General features: G+C 47.0%; 1 protein-coding gene across 1 annotated transcript; it reads left to right on the forward strand.

Annotated features, from left to right (window-relative positions):
* Positions 1-6,589: 6,589 nt before the first annotated feature.
* Positions 6,590-16,651, forward strand: LOC104074656 (excitatory amino acid transporter 1-like). Its single transcript, XM_009574845.1, has 9 exons — positions 6,590-6,803; positions 7,670-7,807; positions 8,631-8,835; positions 9,699-9,741; positions 10,334-10,674; positions 12,961-13,194; positions 14,245-14,439; positions 14,893-15,027; positions 16,453-16,651. The coding sequence occupies exons 1-9, from the start codon at positions 6,590-6,592 to the stop codon at positions 16,649-16,651; spliced, it is 1,704 nt and encodes a 567-aa protein (XP_009573140.1).
* The last annotated feature ends 1,523 nt before the right edge of the window (positions 16,652-18,174 follow it).

The following is an 18,174-nucleotide window of genomic DNA, read 5'->3' on the forward strand; positions in this document are numbered from 1 at the left end:
GCTTTCTTAGAATCTGAGTTAAATGCAAAATTTCTTCAGCAAACAACTTTAAATTTGCTCCAACAATTTCTTTTTTTTCTGTTGTTGTGGCATAGCAGATGTGCATGTGGATTTCTGAGTACTAAAAATAAAATCCAATTTTGAGCATTGAATGGTTTTGGGCATTTAATGTTGCAACATAAAAGCTGTATTATTCCACACAAGCAAAACTCCCGCCTGGGCACTTTCACTTATCACAACACAAAGTCTGAAGTGTCAACCCTATACCCTCAGGGGCCAACTCCAAATAGTTGGCTTCCAAGAAAGCCTTGTCAAGGAGCAGCGTGGGCTCATAGCTCCCAAAGAGACTGGGAGCCGAGAACAAGCAGATGGCCAGCAGGGCAGGGTCTGGCCAGCAAGGACGCAGTCACGTAGTGCCGAACAAGTCAAGCAGGGAGGCCAGGGGATGCCACTTATCCTCTCAGAGATGGAGTATGCTCTGTATTTGTAGGTCATTGTGAGACCATTTTCTTTTCTGTCCTCTAATTTCTTCCATTATAATTCCTAGCACTGTTTTTCTGTCAGCCTGTGCTTTCATGTGATATTTCCAATATCTTTTTGAGTCACTAGAATGTACAATTAAAAGTTATTCTTCCTGTGTTTACTGCTTTTCACTTATTCACACAGCAGTTCATCTTCCAGGTCACTTGTGAGCAGATGAATAGCTCAGCACTCTGCACAGTTTCTTATTGGACCTCCAACTGAAATCTCTCTATTAGCAAAAATAGCCATGAAATTCTACCCGTTTTGGTTTTGTCTGTCACCACAAGTGATCATAAGCAGATCTTCCCTTTCATGCCATGATATATCCATTGTTTTAAAAACCTTTCATACAGGATCCTTGCCAAAAGTTTTTTAAAAAATCTGGTTGATCTGACACTGAGGTTATATCCTTACTGATGTGGTTTTTTCTTTATTAGATGCATTTGAAGATTGCCTTTTACTCCTGCTCTCCCTAGTTCTCCATTTTGACAAGCTGGCCTTTTCTCTGGGAGAGGGGCATGGATAAGGATGTGGGGGGCTGTGTGCCTTTAAAGAGTCTGTAGTCAAAGCATACATTCAAGATAATATTTCAAGAAGTTTCTCTGCTGTGTGCAATATTTTACTCTCAGTTTCTAAGTTTGGAGCTGCTCGGTTCCCAGTGTTTCAGGGCATGAGACTCTCCCCACATGCCGCCAGGCTGCAGCAGAGTGATGGATGCAGAGCAGAGAGCTCAGCTCATCTGCCAGGGCTGTTTCATCACTGTCTTTAGCACCACAGATGGATGGGCAGACTCAGATTTGTGCACAGCATTCCCCATTGTGCAAATGTCGGACAAACTTGCAAAAAAACACTCAGTAGGTTGTAGCATATGGGCATATTTGCATCCCCTTGCCCAGATCTGAGAAGAGCTAGGATACACTTCGGAAAATGAAAGGAGTTTCATGTCCTGACATTGCTTACGTCCTTTTTACTATAAAGCAGTATTTAAGGACAAGGGTGCACATGGGGGCCAAAAGTATGCAATTTGTGACAAGGGGATGCAAATATGGCCTGATGCTACCACACTTAGTCCTCCAGTGAAACTGCCTCCTGGTGAGTGTGCGATGGCTAGCTCCTCTTTATTTATTACCTTCTTTCTTTAAAACATGCTCATGGGAAGGTGCTGCACACTGGGTGGTTTCAGCTTTTCTGATGTTGGCTCTTTAGCAGAGACAAGGCATAAAGAGGAGGGGTGTTCTTCAATATACAGTACAAGTTGGAACAGATGCATCTCAATTGATTCAGAGATTTCCTGCTTTCTAGCTCTTTATAGGTCCTTAAGCACTATTGCCTTCCTCCCCCCATGTTGGAAATCTTCTCCCTGGGTAGATGGGAAGATAACCACACAAAAATCTGCAAAGAGCAGGACAAAAAAATATAGTGCAAAAGTCTTCCTTCCCCATTTTTTACTTTCACCATCTTCTGACTGATGTCCCTAAAATAGCCAAAATTCCACTGTTTATGTGAAACCTCATTGCCAGGAACTAGGCATTAGTTTTGCAACACTGAACTTTCTTGCAAAATATCCTGTGCTTCCTGGTTCTAGCCTTGAAGTTACCTCCAAAAATACTCTCTCAAATATCTCAGTGCTTCTGGCAGAGTGGAGCCTGGAGAAACAGCTATGAATAGGAGAACCTTCACCCAGAGAGCAAAGCCACCTTCTTCCTCACAAGAAGGAATATCCAAGTCATTGACAGACCATTAATCTGCAAGAGTATTTTGATGACTTACTGCAGCAGTCTGAGAACTTCTAGCTGATGCAATAGAGAATATTTACACAATTTCAGGCCAGCGGTGCAAAGGGAATGTGTTGTGGAGGGGGCTGCTGTATTGCAAAATATGTAGATGGAGAAAGGGAGCAAGTCAGCAAGAGGGTGGGGACATCACAGAAGCAAGTTCTGCTAGTGAGTTCCTTCTGTGTGACAAGTTTTGCTCTGAGAAGGCTGCTGAGCATATGGTGGAACATGGGATCAAATGACTAATTCTGAATTTTCCCATATCAAAATAGAAATTTCATTTTGTTTGCACAAAAATACGCTTTCCAGTGCATGTGGATGGGGAGCTTCCTGGAGAAAAGAGCAGGTGAGTCCCTTCACGTGTGGGTTCTGCTCCCACCTTCCCTGTACGGGACTTCATGCCGTTGCTGTGGTATGGTCCAACTCTAAGAAAGGCAAGGTTTAGAAGACAGGTGAGTCTCTGTTTCTGTACACCTCATTCAACGCGGGTCCTCAGGTCACCATGGCAAATGAGAAGCCTGGTTTGCATGTAGCAAGCCTGTGATGGGTGATTTCAGAGCCGTCACTGTGACTGTTTTCACTTCACTAAAGAGATGGGTGCTTTGCATGTCAAAGTAAGGTAGCACTTCACCTTACCAAGGTGTGCTGGGTTGTTTGATGAAGAGTGAATTGTTTGGGAGTAAGAAAGAGAGGTTTTGGGGTTTGAAACTTTCTTTGGTGTTTCTGCTTTTAGAAGTGATTGCCTTAGGTAGTAATCCGTTCTGCTGTAGGAAGTTGCACCGCATCCCTGCTGACTGGAAGCTAGCCAATGTTATTCCAATCTACAAGAAGGGCATGAGGGAAGACCCAGCGAAGTACAGACCTGTTAGTCTAACCTCAGCACCTGGAAAAATTATCGAGAAGATTATACTGAGTACTGTTGAAACACATTTAAAGAATAATGCAATCATCAGGCACAGTCAACATGGGTTCACAAAGGGAAGGTCCTATAACTAATTTGATATCCTTCCATGATAAGGTCACCTGCTTCGTGGATGAGGGAAGGCAGTGGATGTAGTTCTTCTGGATTTTAGTAAGGCATTTGATACAGTTCCTCACAGCATCCTTCTGGACAAGTTGTCCAACTGTGGGATGAGTGGGTTCACGTTGTGCTGGGCAAAGAACTGGCTGAAGGACAGAGCTCAGAGGGTTGTAGTGAATGGGGCTACATCTGGCTGGTGACTGGTCACCAGCAGTGTTCCTCAGGGTTCAATCCTAGGGCCAGTCCTGTTCAATATAGTTATCAACGATCTGGATGCAGGACTTGAATGCACCATTAGCAAGTTTGCTGATGACACCAAACTGGGAGGTGCTGTTGACTCTCCTGAGGAACAAGAGGCCTTGCAGCAGGGTCTAGATAGCTTGGAGCATTGGGCAATCATCAGTGGCATGACACTGAACCAGTCCAAGTGCCGGATTCTGCACCTGGGAGGGAGTAACGCTGGGCACAAGTATAAATTGGGAGAGGAATGGCTGGAGAGCAGCCCTGCAGAAAGGGATCTGGGGGTACGGGTCAGCAGCAAGCTCAACAGGAGCCAGCAGTGTGCCCTGGCAGCCGAGCAGGCAAACTGCATCCTGGGGGCATCAAACAGAGCAAAACCAGCCAGTCAAGAGAGGGGATTATCCCGCTGTATTCAGTGTTGGTGCAGATTCACCTGGAGTACTGTGTGCAGTGCTGGGCCCCACAATTTAAGAAGGATGTGAAGGTCCTTGAACGCGTCCAGAGGAGGGCAACAAAGCTGGTGACAGGGCTGGAAGGCCTATCCTCCGAGGAGAGGCTGAGGAGAGGACTTTGGGCTTGTCTTGTTTGGAGAAAAGGAGGCTGAAGGTGACCTCATTGCTCTCTGCAGCTTCCTGAGGAGGGGACGTGGAGAGGGAAGTGCTGATCTCTTCTCCCTGGGATCCAGGGACAGGAGACCTGGGAATGGTTCAAAGCTGCGCCAGGGGAGGTTTAGACTGGACTTTAGGAAGCATTTCTTTACTGAAAGGGTAGTCAAAGACTGGAACAGGCTTCCTAGAGAGATGGTCGATGCCCCAAGCCTGTCAGTGTTTGAGAGGCATTTTGACAATGCACTTAATAAAATGCTTTAACTTTTGGTCAGCCCTGAATTGGTCACGCAGTTGGACTAGATGATCATCGTAGGTCCCTTCCAACTGAAAGAGTCTATTCTATTCTATTCTATCCCTCCAGCCACTGACAGTGCAGAGAATTACTTTTCTCACCATAAGGGCAGTAAGCTCTGGGACAGACTTCTGGAAATCCTGCAAACAAAAGAAGGTAAGATGGATCACAAAAGGGATTATTCAGTGAGTCTGTGATGGCAAAGGGTGAGATCTAAGAGGTGTCCTCTTCCTTGTAGTGCCAGTGATGCCAGTAACTGGCAAGACAGGAGGATACAAGATGTGTGAAAGTCCTGGCTCACTGGAACTTTACAGCTGATAATTTTGTTTGTCCAACCCTATATCTGGGAGGCTACTAGATAAATAGTACAAGTCTATTCTAGGGCACAGGGGATTGAATCCATTGTTTCTTAACCTACTGCGGAGTTCAGGAGGAACAAACTCAATGAACTGAAGGAATATGTACTTTGCAGTTTCTTTCTCTCATGTGTAGCTGTGAAAAGTAGGAGGACTGGCAGTGAAAAGGAGGAAGACAGGCAAAGTTTTCACCCAGTCTGATGTATATTGGCTCCATCATCAGATGAAAGCAGGGCAGTGTAATAAGAAAGTGAATGTGTGATCAAGCTGGAATCAGTGGACCAAAATCCAAAACTTGGGTGCTAATCCAAAAGCTTGGGTGATCACAGCAGCAATGCAAGGTTCCTGCAGCAAAAGCCCAGAATTTTTGCCAGTGGCCTTCACACACCTTAGCCTTGGGAGCGCTTCGAGTGACTTGGCTGAGCCACCTCAGGTGTCTCTCCACTGCTCTGAACCTCATGAAGGCATTAGCATCTCTGCAAACAAATCTTCTATCAGAATGGAGGTTTTCCTCCATCTGTCTGTTGGAAACGACCTTGCAATTTTGTACCATGAACCAATTCCTCTTTAAGGCAATGTCTTCAACTCATGATAGGCATTTATCTGGGTCCAAATGGCAGACACTAGATGTGTATTTTACAGAGAATGTAATCCCAGTTGTGATAGTTTCTTTGACTTAAATTTAGGATTGCAAATGGAGTAGCTCTTATTTGACTTGCAACACGTGCTGATGTGCTAAGGTGACTTTGTTCTTCTTTGGTTTAATCTAGTTTTGTATTTTCTTTGCAAACTCCTGGGAACAAGAATCATTTTCAGACCTTGTATCTGTCAAGGCACAGAGACAGTAGGAAAATGGCACCTGCACAGTCAGGCAACAATCCTCCTAATGATAAGAACTGTTGGATTGCTGGTGCCTTCTAGCACTCCAGAGTGGACTGGTATGCCTGTGTAGCCCCCTTGTTCTTTTGTTCTGAGGAATATGGGAATAATAGTAAAAAATAAACAAAGAACAGTAGACTGCTCCAGGCCTTGCAGCCAGTAGGTAATGGAGCAGAACTGGTCCTTTATTTATCTCTTTGGAGTAGGTTTGATCTCGATCTTAGTATTTGTGAAGACAGGACAGCAGGTTAACTCCACCAGTGGAGTTTGGCAAGAGATACTACTTGAAAGTCCTGTCGTGCTTCAAAGGAAAGTCAGTAAAGCATTATCCTCAGGCTCCACAGAAGGCAAAAGGACTATGTTCCTTTCTGCAGAAACAGCCGGTGCCGCTTGCTGTCATGGGGAAAGCTGTTCTGGTAGGGGCCTGTCCATCTAGGAGGTATGTCAGAAATGTTGTTTGCTGCTTGGTCTTGTTTGGAACAGTTTGTGTACAGGTTTTTTTGCCAGGTGATAAAAATTCATTCCTGTCCAAACTGATAAAACTCCTAATAACAAGCCTAGGTGGCTGCGGAGCTCTTTCTGGCTGCCCAGGCCACCACAAGCTGCTCCTCAGTGCAGGCTGGGTGCTACAGAGGCCAGAGCTTCTCCAGAGACACAAGAGCAGTCATGACAATACCATGACAGCCCTTTAGATGCCTTTCCCCGGGGTCTGCTCCTTGCAGAGGGGCAGAGAAGCTCATTAATCAACTCTAAATAAACCTCCTCAGGGCCCCAGAGAAATGACCTAAAAATGAAGGCAAGGTGTTGGGTGCTGCAGCTTATGCTTTCCCTCCTGTGCTTCTTCCTACGCAGCGTAGGCAGAGCCGTGCCTTGGGGACTGAGCAGCTGTGCTGACCATGAGCGAGCAGGGTCATGTCAACAGCCTGTTCCTCAATGAGGACGCAGCCAAGCGGCTCAACGCCGATAGCCGGGTGCAGCGCTTCCGGCAGGCGGTGCAGAAGCGGGCAGCGCGGGCCAAGAAACGGATGCACAGCATCACTGCTGACAGCGCTAAAAGCTTCTTCAGGAGAAATGCCTTCGTCCTCTTCACCATTGCTGCAGTCTTACTAGGTATGAGCTGGTGGCAACACTGGGCATCATTTATAAATGTGGGGGAAACTTTGTTTATTCTACAAAGATTTTATTTTATCATGATGATTTGGCTGGAGAGGTAAAGCTGATGAGCTGACAGCTCAAAATGCTGTCCAAATCAGAAGCGTGCAAGGACAACAGACCTTGCACAGGGTGTGTGTGAGGGAGTCCCTGTTGATCCTTTCTGGCTGCAGCTTAGGAACAGTCTACAACAGAAAGGGTTTGATGATCCAGCTCTACCAATCCTCATAAAAAATCACCAAGTTTGTTCAGAGGCTTCTTGTGAATGCAGCTACAGGCACAAGGGCTCTTCAGATTCATCCCACAGCTTTAGCCTGACAGTGCCAGAAAGGGGAACTGATGCAAAGGGCTGTGATACAATGCAAACTAAATCTGCCCAGCAGATAGTAGATTGTCCCTAGCTTTTGATCCAGGCTATATGTCTCTAACTCACTGGCTGAACTCAGCTTTAAGAGGTGGGTGGACAAAGTCTCTGAACTGTGTAGTCACACTTAGGTTAGGCTGGGAGATCATATCTCTGGTCACAGCATTTTTGTGTTCATGAGCTTCCTGGAAACAGACCCCAGAGGAGCAGCAGACAGAGCAACAAGGAGACCCGTAGTTTAGCACGAGGCTCCTGTGCATATAAATACGTCAGAGGGAGAGAGAGAGCATACAGTAAAAACTGGATCATAGCCTTTTGGAAAAGAAAAAGCATTTGCTCCTTTGGGGAGAGGAGGAGCTGAAAGTAAGATGAGAAAGAGAAAAGCCACACTGTAGGACTGAGGGACAGACCACTGGATCACACTGTCCCATTTCCATTCTCATCCTTTGCTGATCCACAGGGATCATCCTGGCATTTTCCCTCCGGCCCTACCAGCTGACCTATCGCCAGATCAAGTATTTCTCCTTCCCCGGCGAGCTGCTGATGCGTATGCTCCAGATGTTGGTTCTTCCTCTCATTGTCTCTAGCTTGATTACAGGTGAGAAGTGCTTTCTGCTGCTTTCAGCCAAGGCAATAATCAGCAAAGATGAATGCTAGCTGTTGGTGGACTACCCCTTTGTGCCCCAGCTGGAGGTGCTTGGATTAGCTTGGCTAAGAGTGACAAGCCTGAACTTACAGCTGTAGTGAACATGATTCACACTCATATCCCTGCTGGCTCAGTAGTGGGGAATAGAAGCAGAAGGCCTTGTGCTTTCTCAGAAGACTAGGGAGGACACAATGTGGTGTTTCCAATGCCCAACACTTGAGCACTAATAAGGATTTCATCCTACGTAACCTCAAACATCAACAACTTTGTTGCCCAAGTCAGCTTCAGGTTTCCTCCAGCCTAGGGAAGGTTAATTCATGTCAGTCCAAAAGAGCTGGGGTTGATCACCGTCTGGAGGGCTTGTTTTATCCAGGTCCTCATAGAAGACATGCCAGCCAGCCAAGCTTTCAGACAGCAGAAGGGACTGCAATGCATTCCATCTGCTGAAACATCTCACCATTAAGGACTTAAAGGCCCAATGTACTGGGAGAGGATTATTTCCCTTCTGAGAGCTTTAGGAAGAAATTGCTATATTCCCAAATGCAGCCTAAGACCCACCAGTGCTATGCTTCTTCATAACCACAAGCCACATTCTCCCATATCAACATCACCTTGGAGCTCCGAAGTCTGCCCCTTGTATGCTGTGCTTCCTAGAGACCCCAGCTCTCCATCCAACTCACACATGTGCCCTGCACACTTTGAATCCTCCTCAGGCTTCCCCCTTTGCTCTAAGACAATAGACCTTCTCAACTTGTCTCTCTGTGTGACTCCCCAGGAATGGCCTCGCTGGATGGCAGAGCCTCAGGGAAGATGGGGATGCGGGCTGTCGTCTACTACATGGTGACCACCATCATAGCAGTCTTCATTGGCATCCTCATGGTGATCATCATCCACCCAGGAAAAGGATCTAAGGACAAGCTTCACCGAGAAGGCAGAATTGAGCAGGTGCAGACCACAGATGCCTTCATGGACTTGGTGAGGTAGGTGAACAAGATGGTCTCGTGTTGAGACCATATCAGTGAGATTACATTTCTCCATGGAATGTCCTTTTGAAGTGTCACAGATTTAGGCATACGCTCTTAGAGTCTTGCCCAGCCTACTACTTCTAGCTCAGTCTAGCTAACTGGCTTTGCCACTCTGAGATTGAATGCTTGGTCTGGAACTCTAGAGTCCAACCCTTCTGTTACAGGTATTAATGCAAGAAGCCAAGGTGTGCTCAGCAAAACAAGTAATGAAAACTATCAATGACTGCATGCCCTTCAGAAATTCACCCAGCAAAGGCTACTCCAAATACCCACCTTCAATGACCCAAGGAAGTGATTCCTGAGACATTGCCTCTCCCTCCCTTGCTGTGACCTTACACAGTGAATTGCAAAGCTGTACTATCTCAAGTGGTTAGAAGCTATATTTCTGAGGCACAAGATAACAGAGAGCTCAAATGACAGTTGTAGAGATGAGGCTGAGAGCAAGGCAGTATATTAAAAATTGTAATATGGTATTGTTTCAAGGTCCGGTTGGGTTTGAAGATGCTGTTACAATGGACCAATATCCCAGTGCTGTATGTGTGTAGTTTCTCTCCACATACGTGAAATACAACCTTCTGGAGTCTGAAAAGATGCAGCAGGAGTCTGAAAAGATGCAGGAGGGTGCCTGGCTCCTGATCAGCATATTCCCATCTTCTGTCAGTCAGACAGAAAGGGCCCATTTGCTCTGTAGCCTGAGCTGGCATTGTGAGAGTTGTGACCTGAGACGCTGCTCCAGGACAGAGGTGTTGGCCAGGAAGCCCATGTTTTCTTGCTAGTCAAGCAGGACAATAACTCTCTCCTTGTTTTATCTACTGCAGGAATATGTTCCCGCCCAACCTGGTAGAAGCCTGCTTCAAACAGGTATGAAATCCCACCTGGCCTATCACTTTCCTTTTGCGCCCTGTGCCCTAGACCATGGTCCAACCTACTTCTCTGAGGGATGGAATAGCAATTGCTTTATACTGCCTTCACAATTCCCCAAGTCTGACTGCTCCAGGAGGCACTGCAGTTTTTAGAATTATAGCATCCCCCATGCAAGCTTTTCAAGCTGTCTGTAGATGGGGGCTTCAACCTCCATCCCATCCCACACTCAGAGTCAGGAAGGGTTTGTGTGATCTCAGGTAGCAGGCTTGGACTGGCAGTGAAATGGGAGCAGATTCTCCAAGTATTTGTCTCTTCTGTAGTGCTAGTGCCCTTGGAAGCAGTATAAAGGATTATTAGAGAAGCCAGAATATCTCGGTCCTAGGGATATGAGACCATTGTCTCTTTTGACCTTCAGGTCTATGAACTTTTTGATGAAAGTACTAAGCTGGGGAGCTTGAGAACAGGCAAGGCACAGGTCAGCAGTGAACTTGCAGTACTCTCCTTTCTTTAGGAAGCGATGCAAGAGCATGTTGTCCTGAGCTCCTGAACCAGGGCCTGTGAGTGCATCTGATAATCTGTCTCTTTTCAGTACAAGACGCAGTACAGCACCAGGGTCTTCACCAGAACCGTCCTCCACAGCAGCAATGTCACAGCAGGTGTGACAACCACTCAGATCCCTATGCCTGAGAACTTCACTGGCATCCTGGAGAATGTCACTCATGCCCTGGGGACCATCTCCGAGGTGCTGACCTTTGAAGAAGTCATTCCCATCCCGGGCTCAGCCAATGGGGTGAACGCGCTGGGGCTGGTAGTGTTCTCCATGTGCTTCGGTTTGGTGATCGGCAGCATGAAGCAGAAGGGACGGGCCCTGCGGGAGTTCTTTAACTGCCTCAACGAAGCCATCATGAGGCTGGTGGCCATTATCATCTGGTGAGGAGCACGGCCGGTTGGAGCAGGAGGTCTGCAGGTGCAGTTTCCACTGACCTGATGAGAAGTGGGGTAGCTTTAAGGATGACATGCACAGGAAAAGCAGATGGGCACAACTCTCCTTTGGCTCCATCAGGCTGGAGGGAAAAGTCTGGATGGGATATTTGTTCACATTTCATTTCCTGTTTTTTGTTTTTACCTTAGAAATATCAGGTACACCAGGACTTGCTTTCCTTGAGGCTGCTGGAAACATCCTTGGAAGACCAGAGAGCTGGAGTGGAAGATCTCTTAGCCTTACCAACAGGGGTAGGGTGTGAGACTTTCCCACCAAAAGCTTTCCTTCCAGCTATGTTCCAGGAGTCTGACTTAGCTACGAATCACAATAACCTATTGCCACTTTCCTGCTACTCAGGGTGGCACCTGTATGCATTAGCTGTGAGAGCTGAGTTGGGTTGACAAGATCAACTCAAAGTTACTGCCTTTCAGCTTGAGGTCTCCCAGATCCCAAGTCCTCTACAGCTCAACTGCTTGTTCGTTTCTGTGTGAGGCTGCTTGTGCTACATGGTCCAGATAAGCAAGGCACTGCTGAGACGAGTCTTCTCTAGAAGGCAGCATTTTACCAAATCTTGTTATTTTAAGCTCTTTACCCATCTAGAGCTGAAGGTCTAAATAGGAGTTTGTGGTAGGTACGGCGAGACAGGAGAGATGCGGGGCTGGCAGAATACATGGAAATGTCTGACAGGGAGGGGATGTGTCGGCCCCGCACCTCTCCCATTAGATCACTCCAGCTTCCATTGCCTGGTCTTGTAGTCACAGCCTTTTATCTCGGAACAACATCCTGGGCACAGCGGCACAGGCCTTACACAGAAAGACACAAAGGGGAAGAACAACCTTGAGCTCATAGCAGAGCGTTGGGGAGCCCCAGCCACTCTGAGATCTTTTCCTCCACAGATGAGCCAGGACTTGGGGCCTTGCTTTCCTAAGAAGAGATAAGAGTTGCCCAAGGGCACAGAAGGGAGAGCAGGAGCACAGTGGAACAAGTAGACCTGCACACTATTCCCAGAGACAATTTCAAGGTGCCTTCAACATCCCCTCCTTCAGCTTGCCCTTACAGTGAAGGAAGAGAGGGTGTTGATTGGTTACACTCAGGAAACTGCCTGTGGGCGTACAGTAGGTAGTGTCTGGAGAGTTCTCCTGACTTACAAAATCCTGCTGGTATAGGAGGCAGGATTGTCAGCTGCAGCCCAGCACTCCTTCCTGAAGCCACAGTCTGCAGAGCATCTCCCGGGAGCTTGTTTTTCCTGGGGAGATCTGGTCACTAGCTGCAGCCAAGAATGTCTTCTAAGAGGAAGGTCAGAGGAAATGAAATATTTGTGAAATCCTTTCCTGAAACTTTTCCAAACCTCCCAGTGTAAGTTGGAGTTTGGCATGTGGACCTCTGAGCCTTGTGCATGAATTGCATGTGAGCTCTTGAGCTGTAGAGGCCAAGCCTTGAGAGGTGTCACCATGGAGCTGGGATTTTCTTTGGTCCAGTTACTTGTCCATGTTTAGTTTAGTGCCCATAATATTCTCCATGTCTGTGTTATGGCTTCCTTTCTGTGGAGCCTCACTGCTGCTCATGAGATGCATTGTTATGGAGGGGGAAAAAAGCCATAAGGAATGGAAAGGATAGCAGTGTACCCCAAAATGGGTTTTTATATAAGCTATGGCTGCTTATAGGTGTTGATGTGCCCAGTCCTTGCTACACCAGATATGGATTCCATATATGTTCCTATTCCCTAAATGTGAACGTCTGAAGATAGCAAGGCTGATATCCCAGAGCCTATAGGATACTATTGCTTTTACTCCCCAATTCCCTGTTTCTCCTGTACTTACTTCCCTGTGCCCCTCAGTAAAAAAAATACTCTCAGCCCAACTCTGTTAGAAAAGGAAGGGACTCTGAAGACACCTCTACAAAACCTCCCCTATCAATTCTACAAGGAGTGTTGTGGAAACATGTAGGGAACCCAGAAGGATGAGGAAACCTCCACCAGCGCCCAAGCTGTGCGCACAACAGAGTGCTGGGGTCCCCGACAGTGAAACAAGAGCTGTTTTTTGACCATATGGTGAACAAGTCTCAGTTCTCTCCAGGTTTCCAGAAAAGAAACCAGCAGTATCATCCAAAGATTAGGCTCAGTGAGCACTTCTGGTGTGCTGGCTTATTGGGGATTTGTCCAGACAGCATGCATTAAAGCTGGTGTGAAAGTGTGGGTGCCAGTTCTGAGCATCGGCCTTGTGTTTCTGCCACAGGTATGCTCCAGTTGGGATCATGTTTTTAATTGCTGGCAAAATCCTGGAGATGGATGATCTAGCAGTGATGGGAGGCCAGCTGGGGATGTACACACTCACCGTCATCGTTGGACTGCTCATTCATGCCCTCTGCATCCTGCCACTGCTCTACTTCATCGTCACTCACAGAAATCCCTGGGTATTCATTGCAGGGCTTCTGCAGGCCCTCATCACAGCCCTGGGCACCTCCTCAAGGTACGATGGCTACATGGGAGTAGGGCTGGGGCTGGTGTGGATACTCTAGGGCTGCTTCTCAGCCCTCCATTGCCCTCAGTGCAGCACTGCGGTCTCACAATTTCTAGCACTAGCAGCTTTTTGCACTGGTCCAGCCAAGCTCATTTGAGAGTGGAAAGATTCCCGCTCCCCTGCTCAGGAGCCCTAATCATGTGGCCATCTCTAAGCATCAGCGCATGACCCATATTCCTCCTTACCAAACATGGTGGTGACTCTGCTTGCAGCACTGAAATGCTGAGCTCAGGACAAATATCAAATCCCACTGAATTGCAGCATTATTCCCCATGCACATACCTCTCACACACATTTGCACACTTCTGTCTCCCAGGCACACATGCTGTATGCAGCTGGCATTAAACTCACAGGAGGCCTCGGCAAAGGCATAAACACCCGCATGCTCGATGATTCACACTGCCATCCAACACAGCCAAAGCAAGGGATTGTAGGTAGCTGTTGTTTCACTAAGTGCCGTGTTTCTTGCTATGTTCATTTCCTGGCAAGCGCATAACAGTCTCTTCCACGCGCATTCTCACACTGAAACACACTGCATTTTTCCTGCTCATGTTCTCTTTCAGAAACAATTCTCTGCTTTCTCTGCAAGATATATTCTCACATGGGTCATTCTTGTCTTATGCACTGAGGGGGATGAGAAAGGGCTCAAGTTTTTTTAATAGCTGGAAAAGGAGTTTTGGTCTTGAGGCTCTGTCCTATGTACCCTGAATCCTCCAGCATCACCTTCTTTTGGTGTTATACCAGCATCATCAGCCTCGGGGCTACACAGCCCCTGTCCCAGCCCCCTGAGGAAAGCCATGTCTGAATGTGCAACTGCAGCGTGCACCATATCTGAGGAAGCCTTGCTTAGACTGTTCTTTCTCCTAGCAGCTTCTGGCCTCTGGCTCACATGGCAGGGTGAAAAAGCAGGTGGGTAAGGTCATAAACCAGGCGGAGGCTTAGTCCCTCTCCCAAAGTCAGCATATACCCAGTTCATGTTGTTTTATAAATTCCTTTCAGCTCAGCGACTCTGCCCATCACCTTCAGGTGCCTGGAAGAAAACAATGGTGTGGACAGGCGCATCACGAGGTTTGTTCTGCCTGTGGGAGCTACAATTAACATGGATGGCACTGCTCTGTATGAGGCCCTTGCAGCCATCTTCATTGCACAGGTCAACAACTATGAACTTGACTTCGGGCAGATCATCACAATAAGGTGAATTTTGAAAGAGTTATGGGGCTACAGGAAAGGCTTCGGTTTTGTTGGCTTATCTGAAGTGTGGTCAGGTTCCTCTTTTGCTCAGAAGATACAATGACGAAAAAAAAGTGTGGAAAAGAAGGGTGTACTACACCTCCAGGTGTAGAAGCACATATGCTTTGGGCACCACGTCTTTGAGGCTCCACTTGAGCCTTTATTGCATTTCTAGGTCTGGGCCATCCCTTAGCTACAGCTGCAGTGTGCAGTCTGTTATGGATGGGTTCCTGGCAGGGAGAAACCTGACTGTTGTGTTGATATCCCATGTGTCACCATCCTGCCTGGTGACCAGGGCAGAAAGGCTGCCAAGATGTTTTGTAGATGATGAGTTTGAGCTACTTCCTGACATTTTTGCAAATGCGACTACATCTTTTCTTCCCTTTGGTGATAGCTGTGCTTTCCTGTTCCCTCCAGCATCACTGCCACGGCAGCCAGCATTGGAGCCGCAGGTATTCCCCAAGCAGGACTGGTGACTATGGTTATAGTGTTGACATCAGTGGGGCTGCCTACTGAAGACATTACACTGATCATCGCTGTAGACTGGTTTCTGTAAGTCCTCTGCTCAGCAGCATGCACTGCTCTCTGCTCCCTGCTAGTGCTTACAGAGTTCACCTGTACTCCCAATGTCTCTGCTACAAGCAGGCTCAGTAACCTGTACCATTAAGCTTAAAACACACCTGTATCCATGAGACCTTTGCACAGTAGCCATCTCTGCCCATGCTGGAGTCTTCACCGTGTACTTCAGTGACCCAAGGCATCAGAGGTCACTTGGAGATCAGCCTGGTCACCAAGCAGAATGTCCTTAGTTTGCTTTATCTTAAAAGGCACCCAGAAACTATCTCCAGACCGATAGGGACAGGTTGTGCCAATAACAAGCAAATTCACACTGCAGAGTGATGGTTCTGCGCTACCAAACACAGAAAGTGGGATAAGACTGGGCTGTACAAAGTTGAGGAGAGTTTAGATGGGTGCAGCTAGTCAGCTACATTGCTCCATCTCACCTTTCTTTCCCTTTTAAACCTTGGGACAAGTGATTTCACAGGAGTGCTCTTAGGAACTAGATTGAAGAATGCATTTGTGCACAGTCCTCACTCTCTCAGTCTTCTCAAACACAACAAAATCCTGACTCAGGGATACACTGTCAGTGTTTCCTCTGTTCTTCTGTATCTTGTATTGCTGGTTTGTAGCCAAAGCAGCCAAAGTCTGCTCCCAGCCATGTCTGAGCAGTTGGAAACAGAGTCTTGCCCAATACCTCCACTTCTCCTGTGAACTGTGCATAAGAACAGACTTGGCTGGAAAAGGCCCTGCCTCCTAAGACGCCAGGTTACCTCTTGTACTTACCCAGAAAGGTTGGTTTCAATCAGGTACCAAAAGTCTTATCTGTTCTACCACTGAAGGATATGATGGGATGCTGGACTGGTGATAGCTTCAGCTCTTACATACAGTTGTGGTTGTGGAGAATATCTCATTGCAAAGGGTGTTTTAGATTTGCCATTTTGCATGAAGAATCTGATACCTTGTCTTAGTGTATACTGTCCATGCTGAGGAAATCTGGCTCCACAGCAGCACTAAGTCATAGGTTTGCACCAGAATTTCTGCACTTTTTGTAAAACAAAATGCAACTCAGGTGTAACAGATGTGGCGAGTCTCATCTGAGTCTGCAGAAAGGTCTTAGCAGCCCTTTGGAAAGGAAACTGTGCATGTGGAACCACAATAACATTTCCCTCATGTTGTGTCAAGTCCAAAACTTTTCAGTGAGATACTGGGAATGCAGTAGAGCAGGAATGTGCTCAGGGCTATCAATCAAGGAAGGCTCTCTGGGAGTCATTTTCCTGTCAATGTTGAAGTGTCAATTATTAGAGTGACTTGAAAAGTAGAAAAAGTTTTATTGAAGATGTTTCTTGAAATAGTCTTCATCCCCTTAGCTGTTACTAATACTACTACTATATTTCGTTTTTCTCTCTGATTTTTCAGGGACCGCCTTCGAACGACCACCAATGTCTTGGGGGATTCTCTGGGGGCAGGCATTGTGGAGCATCTCTCCCGGCATGAGCTAGACGCGCAGGACTGCGAACTTGGTAATTCTGTGGTAGAGGAGAAAAAGCAGCTCTCCCACCAGGTTTGCCCACAGAACGACACCCACAGGCACTCCAGGAGTGAGACAGCACTGTGAAATCGGGCAGCAGAGTGCAGATTAATGCTGTAAAAAGCCAAGACTTGAAACAGAAGTCCATAGTGGAGGACAGAGAAAGATCCACTCTCCAAGATGCACACTTTTCTCCCCGCTCTGCCACATGCAGTCTTCCCTGACCCCGTTTCTCCCCCATCTCTTTCTGACTGCCATTAAAGAAGAGAAAATTAAACTGCAAAGAAAGTTTTTTCCACAAAATCCTGATTTAGTCATTCTTATGGGACCCAAGAGTTAGACCTGAGTAAAGAAGACTCGGTGAATGAGCTGGACTAGGAGCTCTTTTGTTTCTGAGCTAAAGTATAAGCACAGCTAAGTGGCAAGGTGGGTCGGGGACACCACCACCTGTGGACTGGCACCAAAATGTTGCCATGATGACTCCACCCTGCAGGATACAGCTGCAAAGCCTTCACTTGGTCAGTGGCTTCCCCCAAGCACGTAAAGCTTTTAGCGTTGGCCATTTGGAGATCTCTGGAGAGCCCCAGCGCTCCTGTTCAGCTCTTCACTGGCAAGAGTGTTCATGATAAACACAGTGTCCTCCTTGCTCACAGCCCTGGTGTTTGCACAGATATGCAGATGATGCTTCCTGAGAGCTTCTCACTCCTCTGGCAACCCTTCTGGCTGCAGATACTAGAGTCGCCCAGCTCCTGAAGGAATGTAGGACCATACAGCAGGGACAGGGCTTACAAAGGTATTTGTGCTACCTGTGTTTGGTAGCACAAATAGGGGTCAATAGGCTTTTCATTGGTGGAAGCTACTAAAGGATTGTGAAAGCAGTGAACAATTAAAGAATTTATTATATCCATTATTCACTCTCTGAAACAGCTCTCCCCTCTACCAAGCTCTGCCAAACACCAGTTAACTTCATTTCTCTTTAGCAAGCTGTTCTCATCTTCGTGAAACCAGAAGGGCAAATGCAAAGTTTAAGAACAGTTTGCCCACCTGAGCAGCTGGGTGGTACCTCCATGCCCGGAATGATTCTCTGCCATCCCAAATTGCTCAGAAAACAGTTTCACTCCTCATCATAAGACTCCTAAGAAAACTGTTCTTTTGCTCATCTTTGGCTATTTTCAGAAGTCACTTCCCTTCAGTCACATTGCTCCAGAATGTGCTTCAAAATATCTCTGTCTTTCTACAGCTCCTTATCCTTTATAGGCAGTACCCAGTCACTTCCCAGCACTTGTACAAGTTTGCGAGACCCCAAACTTATTCAGGATAAATTTCTCAGTTCCTACCAAATGGAGCTCAGCTTCTGTTTAACACACATGACATCCGAAACATCTCAGAGGCTCAAGCAAGAAGTAGGGACCTGCTTCATCCATGCTCTATCCCCCTTCCCTGGCATGGCCAGGAACACAACCTCTCACTCCAGTGAACAGGACCAGCAGGGCTTGCTCCATAATATCCAGGTCCATGAACATCCAGAAAATGAATGTCTAGACACAACCAGGAAGATGGAAATGATCCACAGTTTTTGGGCTACTACAGTGTAGCTGTCCTGCTTTAGA

Source organism: Fulmarus glacialis, unplaced genomic scaffold (genome assembly GCF_000690835.1).
Source record: "Fulmarus glacialis isolate BGI_N327 unplaced genomic scaffold, ASM69083v1 scaffold28263, whole genome shotgun sequence".
NCBI lineage: Eukaryota > Metazoa > Chordata > Aves > Procellariiformes > Procellariidae > Fulmarus > Fulmarus glacialis.

Coding starts and splice junctions, on each gene's coding strand:
- LOC104074656 (XM_009574845.1), top strand. CDS start 6,590: ATGAGCGAGCAGGGTCATGTCAACAGCCTGTTCCTCAATGAGGACGCA. Junction 9,742..10,333: donor TAGAAGCCTGCTTCAAACAG/GTATGAAATCCC, acceptor GTCTCTTTTCAG/TACAAGACGCAGTACAGCAC. Junction 13,195..14,244: donor GCCCTGGGCACCTCCTCAAG/GTACGATGGCTA, acceptor AATTCCTTTCAG/CTCAGCGACTCTGCCCATCA.